This window comes from Alligator mississippiensis, chromosome 3 (genome assembly GCF_030867095.1).
Source record: "Alligator mississippiensis isolate rAllMis1 chromosome 3, rAllMis1, whole genome shotgun sequence".
Taxonomy (NCBI): Eukaryota; Metazoa; Chordata; order Crocodylia; family Alligatoridae; genus Alligator; species Alligator mississippiensis.
Genome location: NC_081826.1, coordinates 283,054,145 through 283,078,113, shown reverse-complemented (window position 1 = coordinate 283,078,113; position 23,969 = coordinate 283,054,145). Strand labels below are relative to the sequence as shown.

Genomic DNA, 23,969 nt, shown 5'->3' with positions numbered 1-23,969 from the left:
TCCAAAATAGGTGTACATTTTGGATATTGTGACTAAGTATATTGCTGCTCAGTAAGGGGAAATTGGTGCTCAATGCTTGTAGTCATATTGATTCTGTGAATACCATGGAAATTTCTACCCAAATTACAAAAAGAATTTAGGCATCTAAAGTAAGTTAGGCAAAATTTAGGCTTTGTAGTCCAGAACAGTGTTCCTCAAAACACTACCATAACCCCTTGTCACATAAGCATTTAGCATTCTTCTTCGGCACAGGCCCAGAATTGTCTGTATCTTCACAGGGCTGAGGATCTTTGCACTTAACCTCACACTTTAGTTGGAGTGGGATATGCAAACTAGATGTTGCTTCACTTAGATCTCCTTGTGGGCCCAACCCAGTTAGGTACATCTATGTCTCAAAAGAAAGGAGTGATCCCTGCTCTGTTTTTGAAAGAAATGACTTGCGTCCCAAAGCCAGGAAAGGGTTCTGGGCTAAAATTCTCAATTTCTTTCTTCCCTGCTCAGTGTTTTGACGCCAAGTGACTCCTTGGTTGCTGTGCTGGCTGTTGGGACTCTCTGGGTGGGATGCTTAAACTAACTCCCTGCCTTGTGCCTTGTTCAGGGTGTACAGTTCTCACCAGGAGCCAAGCACCTACCAGTTAAAAGTTATGATGCTCCATGCGTAGACTGCCTCTGTGTAACATTTGGAAGAGCTGCCATGAAGCATGCCCTGCCAGTCCTACTGCACATGCCTCAGCTCCTCAGAGTGAGCGGTCATGAGAGAGTGCTCAAAGCTCCTTTTAGGATCCCTGTCTCAGAGGTGCTCCTGTGCGTGCCCTCAGGGCTGCTCTAAGGTGACTGCCTCACCATGTCCAGGGAGTATGTGGGCTTCAACAGTGGCACTTGCAAGCACTGTACAGAGACAGTGTAGATATGTCCTTGGTGTGTCTGTAGGTTTAACCTTGAACGCTCATAAGAAATAAATGCACGTTCACAAAGCATTGCTCTACTCAATAACAGTATTCCATCTGCCTGAGATATTGCAGTGGGCCTTATTTTTTCACTTAGGTCAATTACAGAAGATGAGTAAAATGTGATAGTTTATGCAAGACAGGCAAGGTTCTTTGAGTAGATGCAAAATCTTTTATTAGACCTGCTAAGTAGTTGGGGGAAAAAGTACTTAGCAAGCTTTCGGGTGCAGTCACCCTTTTTCAGGCATAGCAAGTCTCTGCTTTGTGCCTGAAGAAGAGTGACTGTGCCCAAAAGTGTGCTAAGAACTTTTTCTCAACTAGTCAGTTGGTCTAATAAAAGATATCACATCTACTCAAAGAGCCATGCCTGCCTATGTCTTAGACCAACACGGCTACAACCAAAAACCCAGGATAGTTTATACAAGATAGGTGTTTCTCTGCATGTATGTTGATGTACATTATATATAGTGTGTGTGTGTGTGTGTGTGTGTGTGTGTGTGTGTGTGTAAAATTTGTACATTTGGTTTTAACAGGTTTACTTTTCAACAGTATTTTTTTTCCTGAAAGCATCCAAGGAAGCTAACTTATTTCTTGAGAGATGATCTGTAAAGCTTAGAACTGAGCAAAGCAGTAACAGTGTCAGAGACTGAGCTAAAATACCTGAATATGTTGTTTCCATCTCTGTTTATATAAGAGAACTTTTTTTTAAAAAGTGGCATGACTCTGAGAATCCCTCCTGGGCTGCTAAACAGAATGTAATGCTGCAGTCCAATTTATTTAAAATGACTTGCTTCTTGATCTCATGTTTTCATTTGGAAAGTTAGTCAATTAATTATGCATCTTTCTTCTATTTGGTACATATGGCCCCCACAATTCTCCCATCTTTAGCAGTCTTGTACAGGAGTTTTTGTTTCTTTCTGCTCTGTTTTTATGATTCTCAGTTTTGCCTTGGTGTATGTCTCCAAGTTGTCTTGAGCCCACTTTGCCCTCTGCTTTGGAGAGCCCAATCCAATGCCTGGTTTGTTAAACTGTGTGGGTCATTTTTCTACAAACATCTCAGTCATTTCCATTTTTGTTGCCTTATTTTTAGTCCTGTTTGTTTCCCTTTAATCCTCTGCTGTAGTACTTCATTCTTATTTCCAACCCCCCTCTCTGCCCAACTCTTGGATGTTAAAGATTGTGTCTATTACTGCTGTTTATGAAGATTTGGAGTTTACAAGTTAGGATCTTATTAAATCTTCTCATGTCAGTGCCATTCATTTCAGTGCCATGCACTAAGGCAAATTCTGTTCTGCTCATGTTAAATACAGAGCTTAGGTTAGAGCACAAGATTTCTGTTTCTCCAGATTGGTTTCAGGTTCATTTGGCTTTAATGTCTTTGCCTGGTTCACTTATTGACTTAGAAAATCCAGTTCATAATAAGGTAAAATGCTGCAAATATGTTAAATCAATTTATGAGTTAAGAGATGATCTAAAGAAGGAGAGAAATTAATGCCATTTAAGATGCCATATGTAGCATCTTTACTACATCCCTCTCCTTTGTGACTGTCTCCTCATAACTCTATGATGTATACGATAGTAAACTGTGCTTTAGTGGCAGTGCTGCAGTACTTTGGGCAAGCTGCCTCCCAGGCTGGAGGCATCTACACAGTGCTGTAAGCAGACTAACTAGCACAGACACATGCTTGTTGGCACTGTCTTTCATTGCCACCCAGTAAATTTCTGTGTAGACCTGGATTAAACCAGGTATTTGCATTGTTCACTAAATACATCCTTTTAATTTTGTATTGAATAGAAATCTAGATATAAAGACTGAGCAGTTCAAAAACTCTCTTGCAGTTCTGAGATAGCCATATCCTATATTTAATTTCACTTAATTTTATATTGTAAAAAATAACAATAACCTGCTTTCATGTACAGTACATACAGCCCTAAAAAAGCAAGCCATTGGCTGACAGTCACACAAGCTACAACGCTTCTAATCAAACAAGCTCGTTAAGCACTGCCATCTTTTTAACTAGCATTCATTTAGCAAGTGAATGAATCAAAGTATCATGATCTGCCCCAGCAGATACTGTTTAGTTTTCCTTTGATTCCTTTTCCCCTTCTGTGTAGTTGTCTCTGAAAACAAGTTGTCTAGACAGATTGTGGTATCTCCATCATTGGAAGTTTCTAAGTGCAGGCTAGACAACCATTTGTTTGTGCTTGTCTAGAAATGGATGTCGTGCCTTTAATGGGAGATGGGACTAGAAGACCTCTCCGTGTCTCTGCCAATCTTATTTTTCTTTATTTATAATTTTCTTGTCTTTCCTGTCCAAGTAACTTGTCCACTTCCCCCTGTTCTTTATCTTTCTTGGACTTACACTTTCTTCTCCAAACCTTCTACATTACATTATTTTACAGCTCAACTGTACACAGCTTGTGATTTTGCATAAGAGAGAATTCCCTTAGCAGAGGGCGCAAAAGCCCCCATGGCTCACCAAAAGCATACGGGAATGTCTCCAAGCTAAAAGGGAGGCTTACACCCAATGGAAGGGAGGGGCCATCACCAGGGAGGACTATACCTCGGTTGCTCGATGCTGCAGGGGGGCAGTCAGGAAGGCCAAGGCGGAGATGGAACTGGGACTAGCTACCTGGATCAAGGACAACAAGAAGTCCTTTTTTAAATACATAGGGGGCAAAAGAAGGTACTGGGTAATGTGGGGCCTCTGCAAGACGCGCTAGGAAATCTGGTTGTCACACCAGATGACAAGGCTAACCTATTTAACGATTTCTTTGCCTCCATTTTCCTGAGCAGGGACCAGATCAGCCTGTCCACCGGGACCCCCTCAGGCCCCAAGGGAGGCGCACCCAGGCCTAGGGTCTGTGAGGATCTAGTCAAGGAACTTCTGGAGGGACTGGACATATTTAAATCAGCTGATCCTGACGACCTCCACCCCACAGTGCTGAGGAATTAGCGGAGGTCATTGCGGGACCCCTGGCACGGCTTTACAAGCACTTGTGGTGCTCTGGTGTGGTGCCAGAGAACTGGAAGAGGGCCAATGTGGTTCCCGTTTTCAAAAAAGAGAGGAAGGAGGACCCAGGAAACTATAGGCCAGTTAGTCTTGCTTCGATCCTGGGTAAGCTTTTTGAGAGAATTATCCTGGCATATGTCCACGAGGGGCCAGCAGGGGAAGTTATGCTTAGGGGCAACCAACACGGGTTTGTTAGAGGCAGGTCCTGTCAGACTTACCTGGTGGCCTTCTACGACCAGGTCACAAAACCCTTAAATGCAGGGGTAGCAGTGGAGATAGTCTTTCTGGACTTCAGGAAGGCTTTCGACACTGTCTCTCACCCCATTCTCATTAAAAAACTAGGGAACTGTGGCGTCAACACCTACACAGTCAAATGGGTCACTAACTGGCTGGAGGGCCACACCCAGGGAGTGGTGGTGGACTGGTCATTTTCGACCTGGAGGGATGTGGGTAGTGGAGTCCCCAGGGCTCGGTCCTTGGACCCGCGCTGTTCAACATCTTCATCAGTGACTTGGACGAGGGGGTAAAAAACACCCTATTCAAATTTACTGAAGACACACTAGAAGGAAGGAATAGGCTGTAATTGGACCTAGACAGGTTACAGGGGTGGGCAGATGAGAACAGGATGGGTTTCAACACTGACGAGTGCAAGTCAGGGGAGGAGCAAGTTCTTCCTCCCCTGCTGCACCTGGGGAGGAAGAACCAGCAGCATACCTACAGGCTGGGGAACTCCCTTCTCATCAGTGCAGAGGCAGAAAAGGATCTTGGAGTCATTATTGATGCCAAAATGAACATGGGCCGACAGTGTGGGGACGCGGTCAGGAAGGCCAACCACACTTTGTCGTGCATCTACAGATGCATCTCAAGCAGGTCCAAGGAGGTGATCCTTCTCCTCTGTGACACTGGTCAGGCCACAGTTGGAGTACTGCGTCCAGTTCTGGGCGCCGCACTTCAGGAGGGATGTGGACAGCATGGAGAGGGTCCAGAGGAGGGCCACCCGCAGGCCCTACAAGGAGAGGCTAAGGGATCTGAACTTGTTCAGCCTCCACAAGAGAAGACTGAAGGGGGGATCTAGTGGCTTGTTACAAACTAGTCAGAGGGGACCAGCAGGCATTGGGGGAGTCCCTGTTCCCCCGAGCACTACCAGGAGTGACTAGAAATAACGGTCACAAGCTGGCAGAGGGTAGATTCAGACTAGACATCAAGAGGCGCTACTTCACAGTCAGGGCAGCTAGGATCTGGAACCGACTTCCAAGCGAAGTGGTGCTGGTTCCTACCCTGGGGGTCTTTAAGAGGAGGTTAGACAAACACCTTGCTGGGGTCATTTGACCCCAGTACTTTTTCCTGCCATGGCAGGGGGTTGGACTTGATGATTTGCTTAGGTCCCTTCTGACCCTACCAACTATGAAACTATGAGAATGCAGTAAGATTTCCAAGAATTAGGAATTTGATAAGAGCATAACTCAAGAACAGGAGTTATTGAGAAATATGTTGCTGAAATAACAGCGATCTTCAGTGGTCCAGAGATAGCCACCATGTCCCACCAGGATATTGTCAGTAGCAATTTTTGTCATTCACAATATGATTTTCCTTAACATGGTACATATACAGCATATATTATTGTTACAAGAACATATGCAAAATCATTGGCTATGAATAAGGCCTGAACATTTTGTTATGTCAGTCAACTCAGAGATGTCTGTAGCTATGGTAGCCTTATTTCAGTCCTGTAAAGCATATGGTTTTTAGTTTCTTGGGTTGCTCTGTGTTTTTACAAGAAAGTGTATTTCAATCAAGATCTCTTATACTTGCATTCAAGATTGTCAGCAAACGAAGGGTAAAATAAGAGAATCTGAGAGTTCAGTGCCCCATGAACAAATTAACAATGGCAGAGGATAGTGCTGGACTGTAAAATTAAATCTAATTCAGCCATGCATCACAGGCTTTAATCTGTTGCATCGTTCCATCCTTTGTAGGTAAAAATACAGTAAACTGCTTCTTTTTTACTTATATTTTCAGCCATTTTATATTTGTGCATATTACATTACCTGGCAGTAGGGTTTTTTGTTTATTTTTAACATTGAACTTAAATTTGATGCAAATAAGAACTGATTAGTGATGTTTGTTTTTAAGGTTTAACTTTCAGTCCTTCAAGCATTTATTATTTTTCTGGCTGCTGTTTTCTAGCAGTGGAACTTCATGGTTTCTGGTACATTAAACTGCTTCAATCACATAGTCTACTGACATCTCTTCATTACAGTGATATCAAATGTGGCATTCTAGTTTTTAAACGCTATTTTCAACTCAATTTTGCATGGAAGATTGCAGATTAAAAATATGTATCAAGTTACAAAATGAATATTCAAAGTCCATAGTTACTGAAGGCAAATAAATGTTGTACAATGATCTAAAATAAAGACAGTTGTAACTGTCCCATGATGTATGTAACTGACTGACTTAGAGCAGGAGGGTAAGCTTTTACGCCCCCTAAATTTTTTGCCCATATATTTCCAGAAGACTACTTCATTTTACCACCTGAATTACCTGCGATTTTCATGGGGCAGGTTCCAAGTGTAAGATGCCAAAAGTAATGCTTGGATTTTTAAGCTAAAAACAATTATTTGATCAATGAGTAGCAGAAGCTGTTACTTTGTTCCAGTCAAGGATGATTTTACTTTCCAAGTACATCCTTTAGCCTGACTTGGTGGAAGTCTTTCCAAAATGAAAAGCTCATTATTTAAGAATGATGTTCCACTCTGTGCTTAGAGGCTCAGTAATTTTCCTGCTGATTTGGTTGGGACCTGTCTTGGGTCAAGAGCTTCAAAAATTTCTTTTAAACTGCCTATGATCTCTTGTTAATGTACTTTACCCCTCATACTCTGAAGGCTGCCTTTTTTTCTGAGGGCTGCATATTTGATCTGACCTACCCATCTACCCCCTTCGCTTTTCTAGATTGTGATTTCTTTTGCCAGTTTTACATATCAGAGATTTGATCTTGCAAAATGCTAACAGTCATTAATTCCCACTAACCTCAATGGGAATCGAAAGCACTCAACGTCTCAAAGGTGTTTAGTACCTTGCAAGATTGAGTATTGAATTTGGGACTTTCTTTTGCCTATAAAACATCATATTTAAGTGCCTATTGGTTATTAATGAGTTTGTGTAGGTATAAAGAATACTCCTTCATACTGAGGTGTCTAGATGGGGAAAAAATAATACAGAATTCTAGAAGCTGTGCAAAAAGAAAGACGACATCCCATCCTTCCTTGGCTTAAAGAAACTACTATTTCTAACAAAATGAGCAAAGAGTACACATTGAGAACCAACAGAAGATCTTTTGTTCTTAGCAAAACCTCTGACTACATGGTCTGTTTCTCTTTTCGTCAGCACAGCTGCATATCTTCCCCCTGAGCTTGCTTGAAAGTGCATTAACACACACTGTGCTCTAAAGTGAAAATGATACACCTTCTGATCTGATTTCTATCAAGCAATGAAGGACTAGCTGTCACCTACATTCTTTGCCCTTTTAAGTTTGACATCTGAAAAGAATGTTTAAAAAGATTTTTATAAAAAATTATTTCAGTTGTTGGAGCATATGTCCCTTTGTGTTGTGTGCAGGGTTGTTGCCTTCAGAGTATGGCTTCATTGCAGGCTGCACCAGATTTAATGAGCACTGGAGAAATCTCTTCTCTAGAGCAAAGGGTGACTATAATAAGCATGCCTGTGTTTCTCCGCTTCCTCTTTCTCTCGGATCCAGCCACTGCCTGTTGTCAGACATTTACAAAAGTTTACAGTTAATCTCTTCCGTGTGTGTGTGTGTGTGTGTGTGTGTGTGTGCGCATGTACGTGTGTGCGTGAAGTATAGTATCTTGCTTCTTTCAGGAACATATATTAACACTATCTTCTCTTTTCCAAACAGTCTGAAAAGGACTCTTAAATCTTCTTTCATGCAGCAGATTGTTAAGAAAACAGCGTGTAAATGCAGGCACAACTGCTCTTTGCAGCTCAGATACTGACACAGATCCTTCCACTGGCTCAGATATCAGAACTAGTACTTCCAGCTCAAGAACTTGCATTATTACATACAACATGAAGCTTAGGTGCTACAGTCACAGCGAGTCTCATTGCTTAAAAACTGACTTTTTCTCCACTCACCCTGCCCTGCCTTCCAAATCATGTAAATTCTAGCACAGATACACTGCCTTAACATCAGAATTTTCACTTGAGATTACATGGTGAGCATGAATTGCTTATTTTATATCCATAAGACAATGCTATGTTTGCTGTTGTCATCTACCAAAGGAACGCCATGGATTGAAGCACATTGCTTTAAGAAAGGGCCTTTGTGTATTTTTCCTGAGCTTCAAAGCCACCCTTCTATTAGAATGGTTGTTAGAGATGATGGACTAAAGCATAACACAGAAACTGGCAAGATAGTTAGGGTCTGGCCCTTGCTTTTTTTTGTCCTGATACAAGTATTTGGTTTAATCAGTTACCTGCTAATGAAAAAAATTTTGAGATAAGAATAAAGAGAACCCCAATATTTTAGTCTCGTAGTAATCTAAGCTTATTGACAATATACTGCAGGACACCTTGCAGTTCCTTATGCTTCCCTCCTACTTTTGGATTCACTTGAGGCCAGGAAGATTGTCCTACAAAAATTAAAGATATCCTCTCTGGACAATTTTCTGTTGAATAGCTGCCTATTAAACTTGAGGCTAATTTGGATTTGCATCAGTTATGCGAGCTAAGCATCTGTCCTGTTTTTCTCTGATTGGCAATAAGAATAGCATTTCTCATTCCCTCATCCAAGTGACATTTGGGAGCGAGAGGGGCATAAAGCTAGGATGTCACTTGGTCTAATAGGGAGGAAAATAAACAAACATAAAAAGTGAAAGCACATTGAGACTGCAGAGTTAAACATTCAAAGGTTAGGAATTACCAGATGGAAGGTTGCAAAGGGCAAGCCTTTTGTACCTGCTTCCTCTATGCAGTGTTATCACAAAAGCTGCCAGCCTGGAGTGTGCATCCAGATTGCCATTTCAATTCCGTATGCACAAGCAGTGTGGTAAAACCCCAATACTCTCCAATTTAAAAATGAAACGTTGACAGCTTGACAAGTTGCAACTTGTTTTGATCATGTTAACTCTTCCATTACATGCCTTCGAGCCTATGAAATTTGGCAGATTCAGATGGGCTGGCTTCAAAACCTGTTGTCTTGATAAGCAATTTTATTAGCCAGCATTGGAGCAGAAATACCAAACTGCAGTTTACAGAAGGTCTGAAAGGACATGATTCATCCAAAGTGAGAGCCCCTCCATATTTACAGAGTTGTTTGAACAAAGGCTATGATTTAGGTTCAATCACATCATGTTAAGAACACTGCATTATGCGCTTGGATGTAATGAGGCTTCATTTGAGAAATATGAGCAAATATTCTTTCAGGAGCATTTTCCATGAGGAGGCCCTACGTTTTGCAGTGTAATATATTTTTTCCCTTTTAATATTGTTCCAGAATTAAAGCCTGATTGCCTTAAACAGTGAATGTTCTTGTTGACTCACATGCTTCATATAGATTTTTGGTTTCCTGTATAATTCCAGAGTTAAATTGTGGTATCCTTGTTGTATTGTTAACTGGTCTTTCTCACACTGCTATTATCTATATGTTGCTACATGTTATATATTCATGTCCTACTATTCTATGGATTGTTAACATAGCACTGGACAGAAGAGTGTCGTCTCTCTGTGGAAGGACTGCCTTTTTCTTTTCATGATCATTTACTCTCCAAAAAACCCCAAACCCCCTCAGATCTGAAAGTGAATTTTGGGTCCCAAGGAAAATAATCAGAACTTCCAACTGTGACTCTGTATATTCTCCCTTAATTGTCCCAAACTCTTGCCTGAAGATTAACTACTTGACCTACACAACAGCCTTTGGGGTAGATATGTGGAAAATGAGGCAGAGGTTGTGACTGACCCAAGACTATTTAGTCTCTCCATAGCAAAGACAGGATAAGTTTTTTTTGTTTTGTTTTCTTCTCCCCACCAAATGGTCTCTCTTACTGCTTCTTACCATCACAGCTACAGGGGCTAAATAACAAAGGAAAGCCATAAAAAGTGAAAGCAGTTTCTATCATGATGCATAGTTTCTGGTTCATTTTTGTAACCCCTGTTAGTTTCCTGGTGTGGGAGTTTAGGAATGGCATACATCCAAAAAAAAAAAAAGTTTTAGATTTCTGAAGATAATTAATCTTTCTCAAGTTACCACAAATAACAATATGGTAATTTCTTGCATAAACAGCCATCAGTGGCCTATGTGCATACAACACCGGGCTTACCTTCAGGCTGGGAAGAAAGGAAAGATGCTAAGGGACGTACTTATTATGTCAATCATAACAATCGAACCACAACTTGGACTCGGCCCATTATGCAGGTATGAAGATTGTTATCCTGATTAAAAACTGCAACAAAATGCTTAAAATATATTGGGTATACATCCCATGTGAAAGAGCAAGGCTCTTAAACAGCAACAAGTTATAGATTGTGGTTACAATTCAGAACAAAGTGATTGCCTGTAACCATGAAGGTGAAGAATTACAGTAACTGAAGTTAATTCTTTTGCTAAGTATCTGTTAAGGGCAGAATAAAAATGTAGTTATGGACACAGTGGTCAAAATTTGAGACAGATGCGTAAAGTAAATTGTACATTTTAGATTCCAATTCCAAAGGAAGATTTTATTCATGTAGCACTTAATATAGGTAGCCTGGGTCATTTTTTATTATTTTAATAAGACTAATTTTTGCTTCCATTGAACATGGCTTTTGAAATTAATCTGTTTAATACTTATTTTTAAAAAAAATTAACAGAATAGCAAGAGCTTTTTTTTTAACAGTCTAACTATGGATTAAGATAATTCTGATGTTTAGCTAAACTTGTTTTTGCCTCTGAACTAGCTTGCAGAAGATGGTGCAGTTGGGTCAGCAACAAACAGTAACAACCATCTCAGTGAACCTCAGATAAGACGGCCTCGTAGCCTCAGTTCACCCACAGTAACTTTATCTGCTCCACTTGAGGTGAGAAGTCGTGTCTCATCTAACAAGGATTGCTTCTGTACTGACTTCTCATTCTTTCTGTTGTCTTTTAACCTTTTATATTCATTCCAGTTTTGCAGCCAACCATTCTTCTTTCCTCATCTATTGTTTTGCCTTGCAACGATGCTCTTTTCTGAAGCAGTGTTTTCCACATGTACCTTTATTTTGTGTAATAGTATTACCTAATTCTTTCTTATTCAGCGCTCTGTCATTGCTTGGTTTGGGAAATATCCTTTCTCCTGCAGGGTTGTTTGGTAGCATTAGCTCATTTCACTGTGTGTGTATATACACTATACTACTTGCATTATTGTCACTCCTTTTTAAGATGTGTCAAATTAGAAATTAAAATTAGTACATCAAGTTGGAAATAGTCTCAAAAGCTGAATCATTTATTTTGAAAGGTGGATGATGTGAACTGTAAATAAAGGCCATGCAGACTGAGTTTGGAAATCTTGGAAGGAAGACTGGCTTAACACTTTTGGGTTGTATTCTTTTTCTTTCAGTAGGATATTTTAATTTTTTTTTAGTACTTTTGAAGATAATTCTAGGAATTTTTTGTTGATGTAGACTTAGCTGTCAACTTTGCAAAAATTTTTCCAGAGTAGTTTTTGCAGCCTACATGCACTTAAAGACAGTGGGACTGTCACTTCTGAAAATGTGACTTTGATTCCTAAAGTGTTGTGATGCTGAAGAGAACAGACTAAAGTTTGAAATACATATTTAAGCATCCAGCATCCAGTTGTGAATACATATGTATTTAAAGTTGTAATTTTAGGCAGCGAGATCTAGTATCTTGGCTATTTATATTCATACACTCACATTAAACATAATCTTCCATTACAACAATATGCTGTTATTTATTCCTCAAGAAAACTTTCGAAGAATTTTATCAGGGTGCAAGTAACTGAGGGGTCCATCCATAGTTGTTTTGTAGGTGCCTAAACAGGATTTAGGAACCTAGAGCACCTATATATGCACAGGGAGTCTGCTCCATCGTGCTGTAATTACAGCACATCAGAGCAGACTCAATCGAGTCTGCTGGAGCGTAGTAATTACTGTGCTCCAGCAGCTCCCAGCATCATGTGCATCAGCATCCCTGTGCTGAAAAATGGCAGTGGGGTGCTTTAACTAAATCTTGTTCAAGCTTTAGTTAAAGAACCCCCACCGCCATATTTTTAAGCATGGGGATGTTGATATACATGATGCTCTGGGTGCTTTAATTAGAGCAGCTCTTGGAACCACTCTAATTAAAGCACTCTCCCCCCCACCCCTCCAGAGCACATCAATAAATGCCCCTAAATCCTAAAGAACAATCCATTTTTTGGTCCTACTCCACAAGCCACAAAATGGTGTTGAATCCTATGTTCACATGGTGCCTCCAAGTTCCTTATTCACTTGTACTTGATCTTCTGCGCATACTTAGAACTTTTCCAGTTTTATTTCCTAGGTATCTAACATTCACTCCATTATAATCTAGATTAGTTCTTGCATGGTACCAAACTCCCCAGAGAGGCCTGTTCCTTTATGTGCACATCTACTTGAGATGTTTACCATAGAGTTGCCTAATTAGCTCTGCAGTAAACATCTTAGTGTCTACATGTGGAGAGCTAGTAGCATGGAGTAAGCTAATTAACTTGGTTGTAGGTTAGTATTTCCAAATACAAGTACTATCCTACGGCAGAGTTTTCTGCTCTAAAACAATGCGTATGTAGATGTTGACGGGGCTGGCTGGGGCACAAGGGTGCTTCAGTGCAGGGGATGCCTGCTGGCTAGCCCCACACTGAAGCACTCTCATGCCCTAGCCAGTGCCCCTGCATCATATTTTTCTGGGTCGGAGCAGTGCCCCCCTCAAGTTCTGTGCCAGCTGGGGCTACTCTAACCTGATTTAACACAGTGCGATCCTGGGCACATGTTCAAACGTGGCACCCAAAAGCAATAAACTAAAGTGCAATATACACCAGAGATTCTTGCTGCATATTAATTGAATGCATAAATGCACCCTGTGTGTGCTCAGGGAGCTGTCACATTTAACTCAGTTCAATGAAATACTGGGAAATAAGGCAGTAACCAGGTTTTGCTGAATAGTGCAGCTGTTACAGCATTCAACAAAGGAATGGAAAACCTGGGCTTAATACCTTCTTAGTATAAAGGGCTTGAAACCCACATCTCTCACTGCCCAGGAGAGAACTTTAACACTATGATGGAAAATAGTGTTGTGGGAGGCAACCTGCTGAAACTGAGCTGCCTGGGTATTTTCTATTAGGTAGTCATTAGTTTTGTTCTGGCAGCAGGGACCAAAATGTGATCTGTGTCACTCAATGAAGCAACAATCAGTGAAGACTAAGCCTTTATGTTGGAGATAGATAGATAGATATTTTTTAAATATCAGAAAAGAATGTTACTTAATTTTACCCAGGTTTATTTAAAAAAAAAAATAACTTTGAAATCAAAATGTATACCCAATGGTAAGGCCCTAACCTATTGTAATCTAGCAACATACATCAAACAATTTTGAATTGTTTAAATGAATATAACAAGCAGAATATTTGTTGCCAACATTTTAAACCAACTACTGAGTTACTGTCAGTCATTGGCTAAGCACCTGGACTTGCATTTGCTGAAGTGCTTTATTAATTTTTGACAGTAGAAGCCACTTCGGCAGGTGCAGAGAAACCGTTCTCTCCATTTTAAGTAGTTCTGTTTGGTGGCTAATACAGTCAAAGTTGAGAAGCCAGTTGGGAGTTGAAAAAAGGGGAAGGTTGTTTTTTCCTCTTTTTTAATCCATTAAAAAGGCATAAGTGTCAGAGAGTGAGACCTGCTGGTTTTAAAATCTTGGAAGGATAAAATAGGGAAGAAATATCAGCTTGGGTGACTGACTGCAATCATTTAATGAGTCAGTTATCAATGTAAAACATATTTTACTAATTAACTTTCCATGTATTCTTTTGAGTACTTTCCATTCATACATACTTTCCATGTATTCATTTAATTTACCACAAAAATAAAGTTCATTTTTGTGTACTTTTAAGTGAATTCTAATTTCTATTTGAATTCAGCTTGGAACAAATAAAAATAAATAAAAATCTGGTTATGTAAAGAATAAGACATCCTGTTCTCCTATCAAAAACGTTTACAATTAAGTATCTTAATATATTAATACTAAATTATTCTATGCAAATCAGCTATACTAATTTTCTAAATAAGTGTGTATAGATATATAGTACTCTTCTGGTTAGTAAAAAAGTAGCACAAATTATACCAGGCAGTTGAAAGCAACTTTTTTAGTAGGAGATAACCAAGATTATAAAGTGCAAAAGAAGATTAAAGCTGATTATTTAAAATATGAATTTTCTGCAAACTGATATGGATTGGAATAGAGGAATAATCTAACAGTTCATCTAACACTGCTTTCTATTCACCTCTTGTTTCTAATCAGATAGTGTGATATATATAGTGAAGCATTGCCTGAATTTTGGTCTTTTTCTCTATAAGATTTAATTTCTATCTTTACGAGGAGGCAGTATAGAAAGATTTTAGATTCCATAGCTATGTAACTGGCTGAGGAAAGTGATAGAACACTACAGCTTTCCAAAGTGTAATATGTAGAAAGGAAGAGCAAATTTCAACGTAAATGAATGATAAGGATAGAATTCATCATCAACCCTTACCTTGTTTATATAGCTCATATCCCTGCTGAATAACTGTTATTCAACTGTTATGATATCAAGTATCATTCACAATATGATATAAATGATATATGTGGAATCTTCCTGTTGTTCTCCACAGGGACTCTCCAAGGACTCTCCTGCACGCCGAGCTGTAAAGGATACCCTTTCGAATCCTCAGTCTCCCCAGCCCTCACCTTATAATTCTCCTAAACCACAACACAAAGTGACACAGAGCTTCTTGCCCCCTGGCTGGGAGATGCGAATAGCTCCAAATGGCAGGCCCTTCTTCATTGATCACAATACTAAAACCACTACCTGGGTAAGATGAATACTAGCTCCTGAATTTAAGTCTCTTAGCGTCTTCTGAATGTTGTCTTTCTCTTCCTTCCTGCATCACCTACTTTTTATTGTTGAATTTTTTTGTCATGCCTTGTCTTTAATTAAAGGAGAATTGCATCATGTGTTTGTAGAGCAACTAGGAGAATGCATCCTTGAACTTCTGCAGTAGTAACACACAGATGAATAGTGATAATACACCTAGAAAGCTCATGTCCCAAGGAAGCTGTGGTTTTGTAATTCCTACTATTAGAAAGCAGTCTTATGCCTGTACACTTCGCCACAGAAAGTACATTTGTAGTAGATTTATACATCTCAACTTCTTGCCTTTTATACACTATATACTTGATGATCAGTTTAGATGGCTATTATTTTGAACAAATAATAATATTATATTTAGTTTCCATCCGTAGATACCAGGACATTTTGAACACTCCGGAGTTTGAATAGTTGGCTCCATTTGCATAATTTGAATCTGAGTTTAGATTTCAGAGGTGCACAAGTCTAATGTGGTTTGGGTCCATTGTTTAAACTGGAGGCTGTCTCAAGTTTTATTGTATTTCACTGCCCTTTTCACTTCTTTCCCATTATAGAAATATTTTCTCCCATTATTGTTTCTATTATGTTATCTGTCTTGTAGCAGTGACATGCATTTTTCTTTTTCTTTTGTTTTTTCCAATTGTCCATGATATTAAAAGGGTAACCCAAATAATAAAAAATTACTAAAGTGTGGCAAGCTGCTTCTTTTTCTTGCTGCTTGACCATGAAGATTTTGCCTCATAGTTGTGTGTGGCGTAATTCAGCTTGGGTGCAGCCTTGAGAAAGAACTGGATTAAGTTGCTGGTGTTTGTGCATTCCAGAATTTTAGCTTTGAGATCAGAACTGTAGGAAGCTGTTAGCCTAAATATAATCATAGAAAAAGAGAATTCTTCAAAGGCCCAAATGCCCCTGAAAAACTTTTGGTGGGAGTTGGGCATCTAAATCCTATTAGTGCTTTTGAAAATCTCCATAATGAGTATAGAAGAGTAGTTTCTTTTACATGGACCAACATGTCTTATACAGTGGCGCATTCATTGGTGTTTGCACCCAGTTCATCAAACTGTTGAAGCATATGCATAATTCCATTGGCTTCACTAAGACTCAAGCCCATGCTTAAACTTAGGCACACAATTAAGCACTTTGATGATGAAGGATGCTTAAGTGATAGCTACCCTCATAATACAACTGATTTTTTGGAGAAAACTACTGTATTTACTCAAATACAAAACAAGGTTTTTCCTCGTAATTAGCATGGAGAAAAAAAGTCCCTCATCTTTACATTTGCATACAAGGAGACTGTATTAAATACATCGTCTATCTTTGAATTGCTACTAAAAGCAGCATGTGCTCAATAATGGAAACCAACTGTGAAGCTGATTAAATGCAGCTCTCACTGACTCCGACTATAAAGTACATTGCCCATATTGGGTAAACTTGCTGATGGGAACCTACCACAAGGATATGTTAGTGCAGCTCATCTAAGTAAGGTATATTAGTTGCGTCCACTAAGTGCAGTCCCCCTCAACACTGACTTTCTCAAGTCATGGTGAGCCACTACATTACCTACATTACAATTCTTCACGCTTTCAGCTGATCTGCACCTTTCTTTCCCATTTCCAATTATTCCTTTTTCTTCGTCGGTTTTAAATGTGTGGCTAACATCACAAAATGGGGAACCAAATAGTTTACACAGAATCCATCTGTCATCCTCTCTCAGCCTGGTGCATATGATTAGTGTGGCCCTGCCCTCCATGAGGTAGAGCCAGAATCAAGTTGCCCTGTGCCTCATCTACATATAATTTTTAGAGGATCCCAGGACTCATGACAAGAACACCCAGTTCCAGTCATGAGTGGGGGCTAATTAGTACATGGCTCCTTTGTTGTGTGTGGGGGTGGGTATCTGGAGAGCGCACACATACTGAGCGCTGCTGAGCTGTAGGGTCACCATGGTTTGAAATGCAGTTGACTCTCCGGAGGCCCAGCCCAATGAACTATAATATAGTTCCAAAGCCAAAAGGATCATGATTTACCATATAGTGACTATATGGTAAATCATGAGCCTGTTGGTTTTGCACTAATATCATGCAAAGTTTGTACTCTATGTAAATAGGTGCCAAAATGCTACTTAAAGGTATTTTTATGGAATACCTGTGCTAAAACTTGCAGCAGTTTAAAAAAAAAAAAAAAAAAGGTAACATGCATCAATTCTGGGTACTATAAAGAAATTGCTACTGCTGTGTTTCTTTCAAGCTTTTATTTTTTTTTTTAATTTGCTCCTCACTTCCATGTGCTTAGGGAGAGCAGGATCTGACAGTAAGGATAGTGGGGAAGAGGCTACCAGGGGAAAAAGCTAAGGGGAAGCAGAAAGCAAAGGGGCTACCTAACCCCACAGATTTTATTTTCCTTGCCATAGCAGCGTGAGAAGTACAAATCTGAGGTAAACCTCCAAGAATTACATGCTATTCCTGGCAAATGATATCAAATTAATGCATTTTCTATATATAGCATTTAATTACTGGGGAGTTGTCTTATAATCGGGGTTCTTACATTGAGTAAATATAGTAAATAGTCAAGATGCATATTGGGTTTGAAAGACAGGTTTGACCTGGTGCCAGTCTATCGAATAACAAAGTATCTGAACCCCCCCCCTTTCCCCGCCCTCAGTTTATCATGTCAGCACAATTAAGGAGTTAATGGTATCGATTATGAAAATTGTATGCTTGTTTGTTGGCCTACAATATATTGAAGGTTTAGTAAGTAACTTTAAAATTTCATGATTGCATATTTATAATAGGCTGTTGAACAATTACATTTTATTTTGGCATTTTTAAAAAATTTTAATAGAATTTTCTTCGTTAAATTCAGATAAGACTTAAATCTAGGCAGGCATTCAAATTTTAGTAGAACGTTTTGAGTTTACATGCAGTGCCAACTTGAATTTGTAGCCTTCTGAGCTGAGGCTGCTAATTTTTATAGTTTTAACTAGCTTGACTCTATCATTTACATATGAATATGCAGTTTAAACCTTATACTTGTATTATTGTTATTTCAAATCTCCAAATTGAATTTAGAACTCTAGCAATAGAGGGTGAACATTTTTAAAAGAAAAAAAATGGATGGATTAGCATATGGATTCATTGTGCCTTGCCAAAACAAGCTATTGATTTTAGTAATTTGAGCTAGCTTAGAAATTGAATATTCCAGCTTTTCCACATATCACTGCAATATAATTGTTGCTGGTTGGATTTAATTGTAAATAGCATGCACTTTCATTTGTTATATGTCATGCTGATGCCAAATAATCACCACAAACATTCAGGGCCTCCAACAATGGCTGTTAGGTTTGATCTTGCAGCAGTCCAAATAGCTGTGTATGTGGGTAAATCCAGGTAAATCCAAACAATTTTGTATTTGGATTTATTTCTCCTAGGATTTCTTTACATTAGTTTACCACAGTGCACCATAAACGTAATGTGTATATATTAAAAAGAATGTAAGAAGCTCATCTTTATCTGTTTCTTCCTCCATCCAAAATAATGAAACAGAGATTACTTTCTTCTGGCCGGCTGATTTGTTTCTTTAAATCTGCAAGAGCCAAAGAGAGATGCATTTTACTGTTGTCCGCTGAATAGTTCTTTTAAAATATGGTGGATTAAAGCTGGAGAACTCCTCCCCTCTCCAACAACGCAACAACTAAATAAACTGAGAATAGAACAAAATAGTCCACCATCATCTGGCAATAATGTCACTGTCCCTAAAAGCTCATGTGATTTAAAATGAGACTTTCTGGGCATCTCTGACGGACAGTAAATTCCAGCTGCCTCAGACCATGGAGAGAGTCCATTCCAAAGACTTGAGGCCCCGTTGCCAACCATCTTTTTCTTTTTTTTTTTTAACCTGACATCCAGAAAATGGCATCCCTAGAGAAGTTGAGTTCTTGCATCATTATTCCTCTCTCTGCCAGTAAAAAAAAATCATTGGGAAAACATAAACCTTACTTCAGCACTCAGAATTTGTTGTTCTGCTACAAATATCCAAGTTTCTCTTGTATATCATTCTGAAAAAAGAAGAAAAAATCTTAACATGGCCAAACTGCTTTTTCAGTTCTTCCCGGGCTTAAATGGCTAAATCATGTAGTGACATTTGTTGGTTACAAGTCTTGTATTGGTAGCAAATACAACAAGTTCTCATGCTTTCATATTAAGGAAATAGTGTCAAATTGGTGGTGTATGTCTGAAACCAAGACCTTTGAGCTGGTTTCACCATTAAGGCGCAAACAGGGGAGTTAATGTTTTATTTTATCTGTCAAAACAAGCCCTTTAAGGAGAGTCTTCTTGCTCTTCCCTGATTTTAAAATACTAGAGGATAGCTATGGAATAAGGCAACTATAACAAACTACTCTGATGAAGTGATATTGAAACCAAAATATACTTTCAATCCCCACCTCTGATTATAACTTGCAAATATGTAGCAGTTTGCAAATAATATGGCACAATCTAGTCCATAATGTCCTCTCCTCCCAAAAGATGCTCACATATCACGCTGAATTTAGTTGCCCAAGCCACAATGTTTTGAGAGAGGAATGTACTTGAGCTTGATTAGCTTTGTGTTCAATAATTGTTAGAAACCTAAGTCCAGTTGGGTGCATCTTATGAAGTCTGACTTGTTTTCAGAAGTAAATTCTGCAGGGTAAAACTCCTACCCAGATGAATTTTGCAAGAGGGGAATTGATTGATCACTATGCATAACAGTAAGGGAAAAGAAGGATGTCATCAGACTACGTAGCAGTGTGCCAAAAAATTAGGAATGAACAATAATGACAAATGGAAAGAAGGAATAAAACCCCAAACATATTGTGAATTGTTATTCGACAAGATGTTTGGTTTATTGTGTTTGATTTTCATAGCTGCCTGCAAGCTTGCACTTTGGCAATATTTGTAAAGCAGCTCGTTGTGCCATAAATGTCTTACTGATTTGAATATTGACTAACAAAAGGGGACAGCATCCATATTTGGTACTGTTATACAATATATGTCACTTAATGCAACCAGATAAGAGCATCTTTACTAACATAAGGTGTTCACGTGGCTTTGAAAGCCTTACAAAATGATATTCTAATATGAACAGAACACACATTTGCCCTTTTGGGGGGTGCAAATCTTAGACCAGATTCTACTATTGTGAAACCAGTCTATGTGTTGAACTGCTGTTCTGTTATGGGTATAGACCAGTTTCCAATCACTTATATTGGTAAAAGTGTAATGGCTGTACCTGGCCTTAAGGAATGATTTCCAATCACTTACAATCATCATTATTTTGCCTCATGAAAATTATTTTCATTTCTATTATTTTAAAATCATGAAAATTAAAACTAAGCACTAAACTGAGCATCTTTGTTATGAGTTAAGGATTTACCGTGTCATGTTTATCTTACAGGAAGATCCACGACTGAAATTTCCAGTACATTTGAGATCAAAAGCTTCTTTGAACCCTAATGATTTGGGCCCTCTTCCTGTAAGTGTCAAATGTACATGTCTCGTAATATGCACTCAGACCTCTTGAGACTGGATTTGTCTTTTTCCCAATAGAGTATGAATCTGTGCTTTGCCATCTCAGACAAGTCATGTGTGTGTATTATACTCAAAAGAGCTTCTTCACAATTTGACTAGTGTAATAGGAATATGCTTCCTGGAACCTGCTAATCATGTTTCTGAAGCAGCTGATCATTTGTTAGCTTTGCTTCAGCATATACCTCTTTAGCTAAAAGTTCAAGAACTGCAGAAGCTTTAACTGTGTCTTTATTACTGGCTTCATGACTTTGGATGATTACACGTTGCTATGAAAACAAAAACATTATATAAACTTGAATCACTGGAATGAAAGGGAAGGCCTGTGTAATCCAGGAACAATTGCTAAGGTAACAATGTCTTTGCCTCTGTCATTTTCTTGGCATTCAAAAAATCTAGCTTACTTCCCTTCCCCCCCTCCCCCCCAATCTCTTAGAGCATAAGGCAGGGGTGTACCATTTAGGTTTAATTTAGATTTTAAATGATAGTTTTGCATTCTGCATAAAACGTTACTGCTTTAATCCTGAGAGACGTTTGCATTATTTTTTAATCCAAATGTACTGTTGATTTGCATCATAGTCAGAATATATTACATAGCCTTTCTGAGTTCATAAAAGGCTTTATTCTTAAAGACAAAAACTGATAGTGGGAAAATTTGGATTTCTTGACTGCTTTTGATTATTGATGCCTGATAACAATAACACTCATTAGCTTTGTCACTAGAGAATCTTTTGTAACTATTTCCTGCTGCTGGTAACAAGCTCAGATGAAATGGCACTAATACTGGACACCTAAATACAGAAAGGCTATTGGTTGCCTGTAGCACAATCAACTTCTAAGTTAGTGGGAGGAAGTTTAACTACCCCTGGTTATGTTAGGCAGAGGATGGCACCTGAGAGAGTAATTGGTATTCGTGATAACCTACTTCTAAAGATGCTGTTGCCTACAAAAGCTTATGCCTTATTGAACTGGTCATGTGCCACCCTGCCCTGTCTTTTGCCTGCCTGACTTCAGACCAGCATGGTTACCTGTCTCTGTTTAGATGAAGGAAAAAAGATTTTTTCTTTTAATTAAGTTATATAACTTGTTAGGCACCATAACTTTTGTCTCTCTTGTTCCTAATGTAGGCCTGATTTGACATCTTTGTAATTATGTGCTTGCAGGTTACAACACGATGTTAGAGCAGTTAAAAATGGCAATAAAGAGGGTGTTTTACAGTAGTATATTTCAGATAAAGTGGACATGCAGCAATGTCCAGGGAGGGATGTTTTCATTACAGTTACTCTGATATAATTGATAGTTTGATTTAAACTGTTTTAAAACCCTTAAACCAGTGCAAGCCTGTCTTATGTCACTGAGTATATTTAAATAATCAACATGTTTTAAACAGAGGTGAAATTAGCCATTTTAAAACTGCAGCAAGAGTATCTGTACAGGCTTTTGCACATACTTTACTAAACTTGTTTAAAACCGATTGAAATTAAAACAGTTTAACTTCTGTGTTGTCAATGAGGCTGAACATGATGTAGAATATAGAACCAGGGTCAGTGACAAAAGTAAATAGTGTGCAGGGTACTAAGAAGTCTTTTGTCTTCTATCCTTGTTTACCATCTAATGTAATCATTTTAAAGATGGGAGGTCAAGAAGTAGATATTACTGCACTGAATCTGACAAATTGCACCTCCTGGTTCAGGATCTTGTGTCTGATGATGACCGGTATCTGCGGAAAATGTAAAAACCAGAAAACCCCTATGTTATACAGATTTGAGATGATTAACTCTTTATGAAATTCTCCTCCAAACCCAATAAATTTAGTGTTTGGTGTAAGCTTTGTAGTAGGTTTCATATCCTTTCCAAAAATTCTGTTAACATTTCCTGTCATAACTTGATGTGCTTGTTGTCCAAATGAACAGCCAGTCCACCTTGGAAACTTGGTTCCTTGGTTGTTCTGCAAGATGAACCCAAATAAATATCATAAGTAGATATAGGCAAATGTGCCTGACTCATAGTAATGCAATAGTTTACTTGCTACAGTAGTATTGCTTTAGTTCACATTTTCTCTCTCTCTCTCTCTCTCTCTCTCTCTCCAGCCTGGTTGGGAGGAAAGAATACATTTGGATGGAAGAACGTTTTATATAGACCATAGTAAGTAAGCACCCAGGTACTACAACAAGCAGACAAAGGGAGGTAATAAATATTGAAGTGAAAGCTTTATAATTTTACTCTTCATTTAGGAAGCCAGGTGTTGATATGTGGAGACATTGATACCAGAGACTTAGTGCCCTCATACGGTACTGTATATTCACCAAAAGCTTGCTTTTAATTGGCTCATCAAGCTTTGTCCCTCTCTGATCTTGTGAAGCATTAACATTTTTTATTTGTGATATTTCTTTGTTTTTGTTGATATTTTGGATTCGTTGTTGTTGTCGTCGTTGATGATCCCATGGCTTTATTTGCACTTTATTAAATAAATTAAAATACACACTAGGAATAGAAAATAAGATGAGAAAAAAGAGGATATAACCACAAGTCCAAATATAGGCAGTGGAAGAAATGACCCTAAGCACTCTTGCCTCCCACTTCCTTAAAAAGGTCTTGTGGAAATGCCAATTCTGACCTTATTTTCTATTTGTAGCATGTTATATTGCACCCAATCCATTAATATCTAGCCAGTTCTTGTACTGAAGTTCCAATGTAAATGATGTTTCATTGTAGATTTGTCTTATTACAGCATCTCCAAACAAACATGTGATTTTTTTTTTCTGTTGGTTTTTCTTTTAAAATATAGTTGTAGTCTAACAGAAGTCTTTTTAACCTTTAGCTTGGTTTTTTCCTGAGGTTTCTATGATTAATGGCATAATCTTCACAAAAGAGGTCTTGAAACAAAATTGAGAGTGGAGAGAGAAGCCACACAAGACCTGTAAAATTAAAATCTTAAACCATTATATCTACCTGACAGGATTATGGTTTCCATTTTCTCTCAGTAGCATTAACTGCTGCACTTATCCATAGTTGCATATTACCTTGGTTTAAAAATACTGCCTGTAAAGTAGGTTATGAATTTTGAAACTGCATGAATAGTTTTTCAATAAGGAATGGAAATAATGCATTCTTTGCAGAGAAACTAGATTAATCTGTTTCATATATTGCTATGAATTATTATTAGTCTTTATTTCTTTAGTAATTAACTTAATTAACCAACAAGTGCCTACAAACATTGGCAGTTTTTTTCTGTACTCCTTTAGGAGTCAAAGAAGGGAACAGCTTGATGTGAAACACCTTTACACTTGCTGTAACTACCTGCCC

The 23,969-nt window shown here is 38.6% G+C and overlaps 1 protein-coding gene across 5 annotated transcripts in view; it reads left to right on the top strand.

The window, feature by feature from the left end:
- The window catches only part of NEDD4L (NEDD4 like E3 ubiquitin protein ligase), a 352,508-nt gene that overhangs the window by 280,212 nt on the left and 48,327 nt on the right, over positions 1–23,969 (top strand). For all 5 annotated transcript variants that reach the window (XM_059725264.1, XM_059725263.1, XM_006268859.4 and 2 more), the window contains 5 exons: positions 10,263–10,394; positions 10,916–11,035; positions 14,840–15,040; positions 20,533–20,610; positions 22,754–22,808. In XM_059725264.1, coding sequence (XP_059581247.1) covers positions 10,263–10,394; positions 10,916–11,035; positions 14,840–15,040; positions 20,533–20,610; positions 22,754–22,808 — 586 coding nt within the window. The remainder of the gene's footprint in view (positions 1–10,262; positions 10,395–10,915; positions 11,036–14,839; positions 15,041–20,532; positions 20,611–22,753; positions 22,809–23,969) is intronic.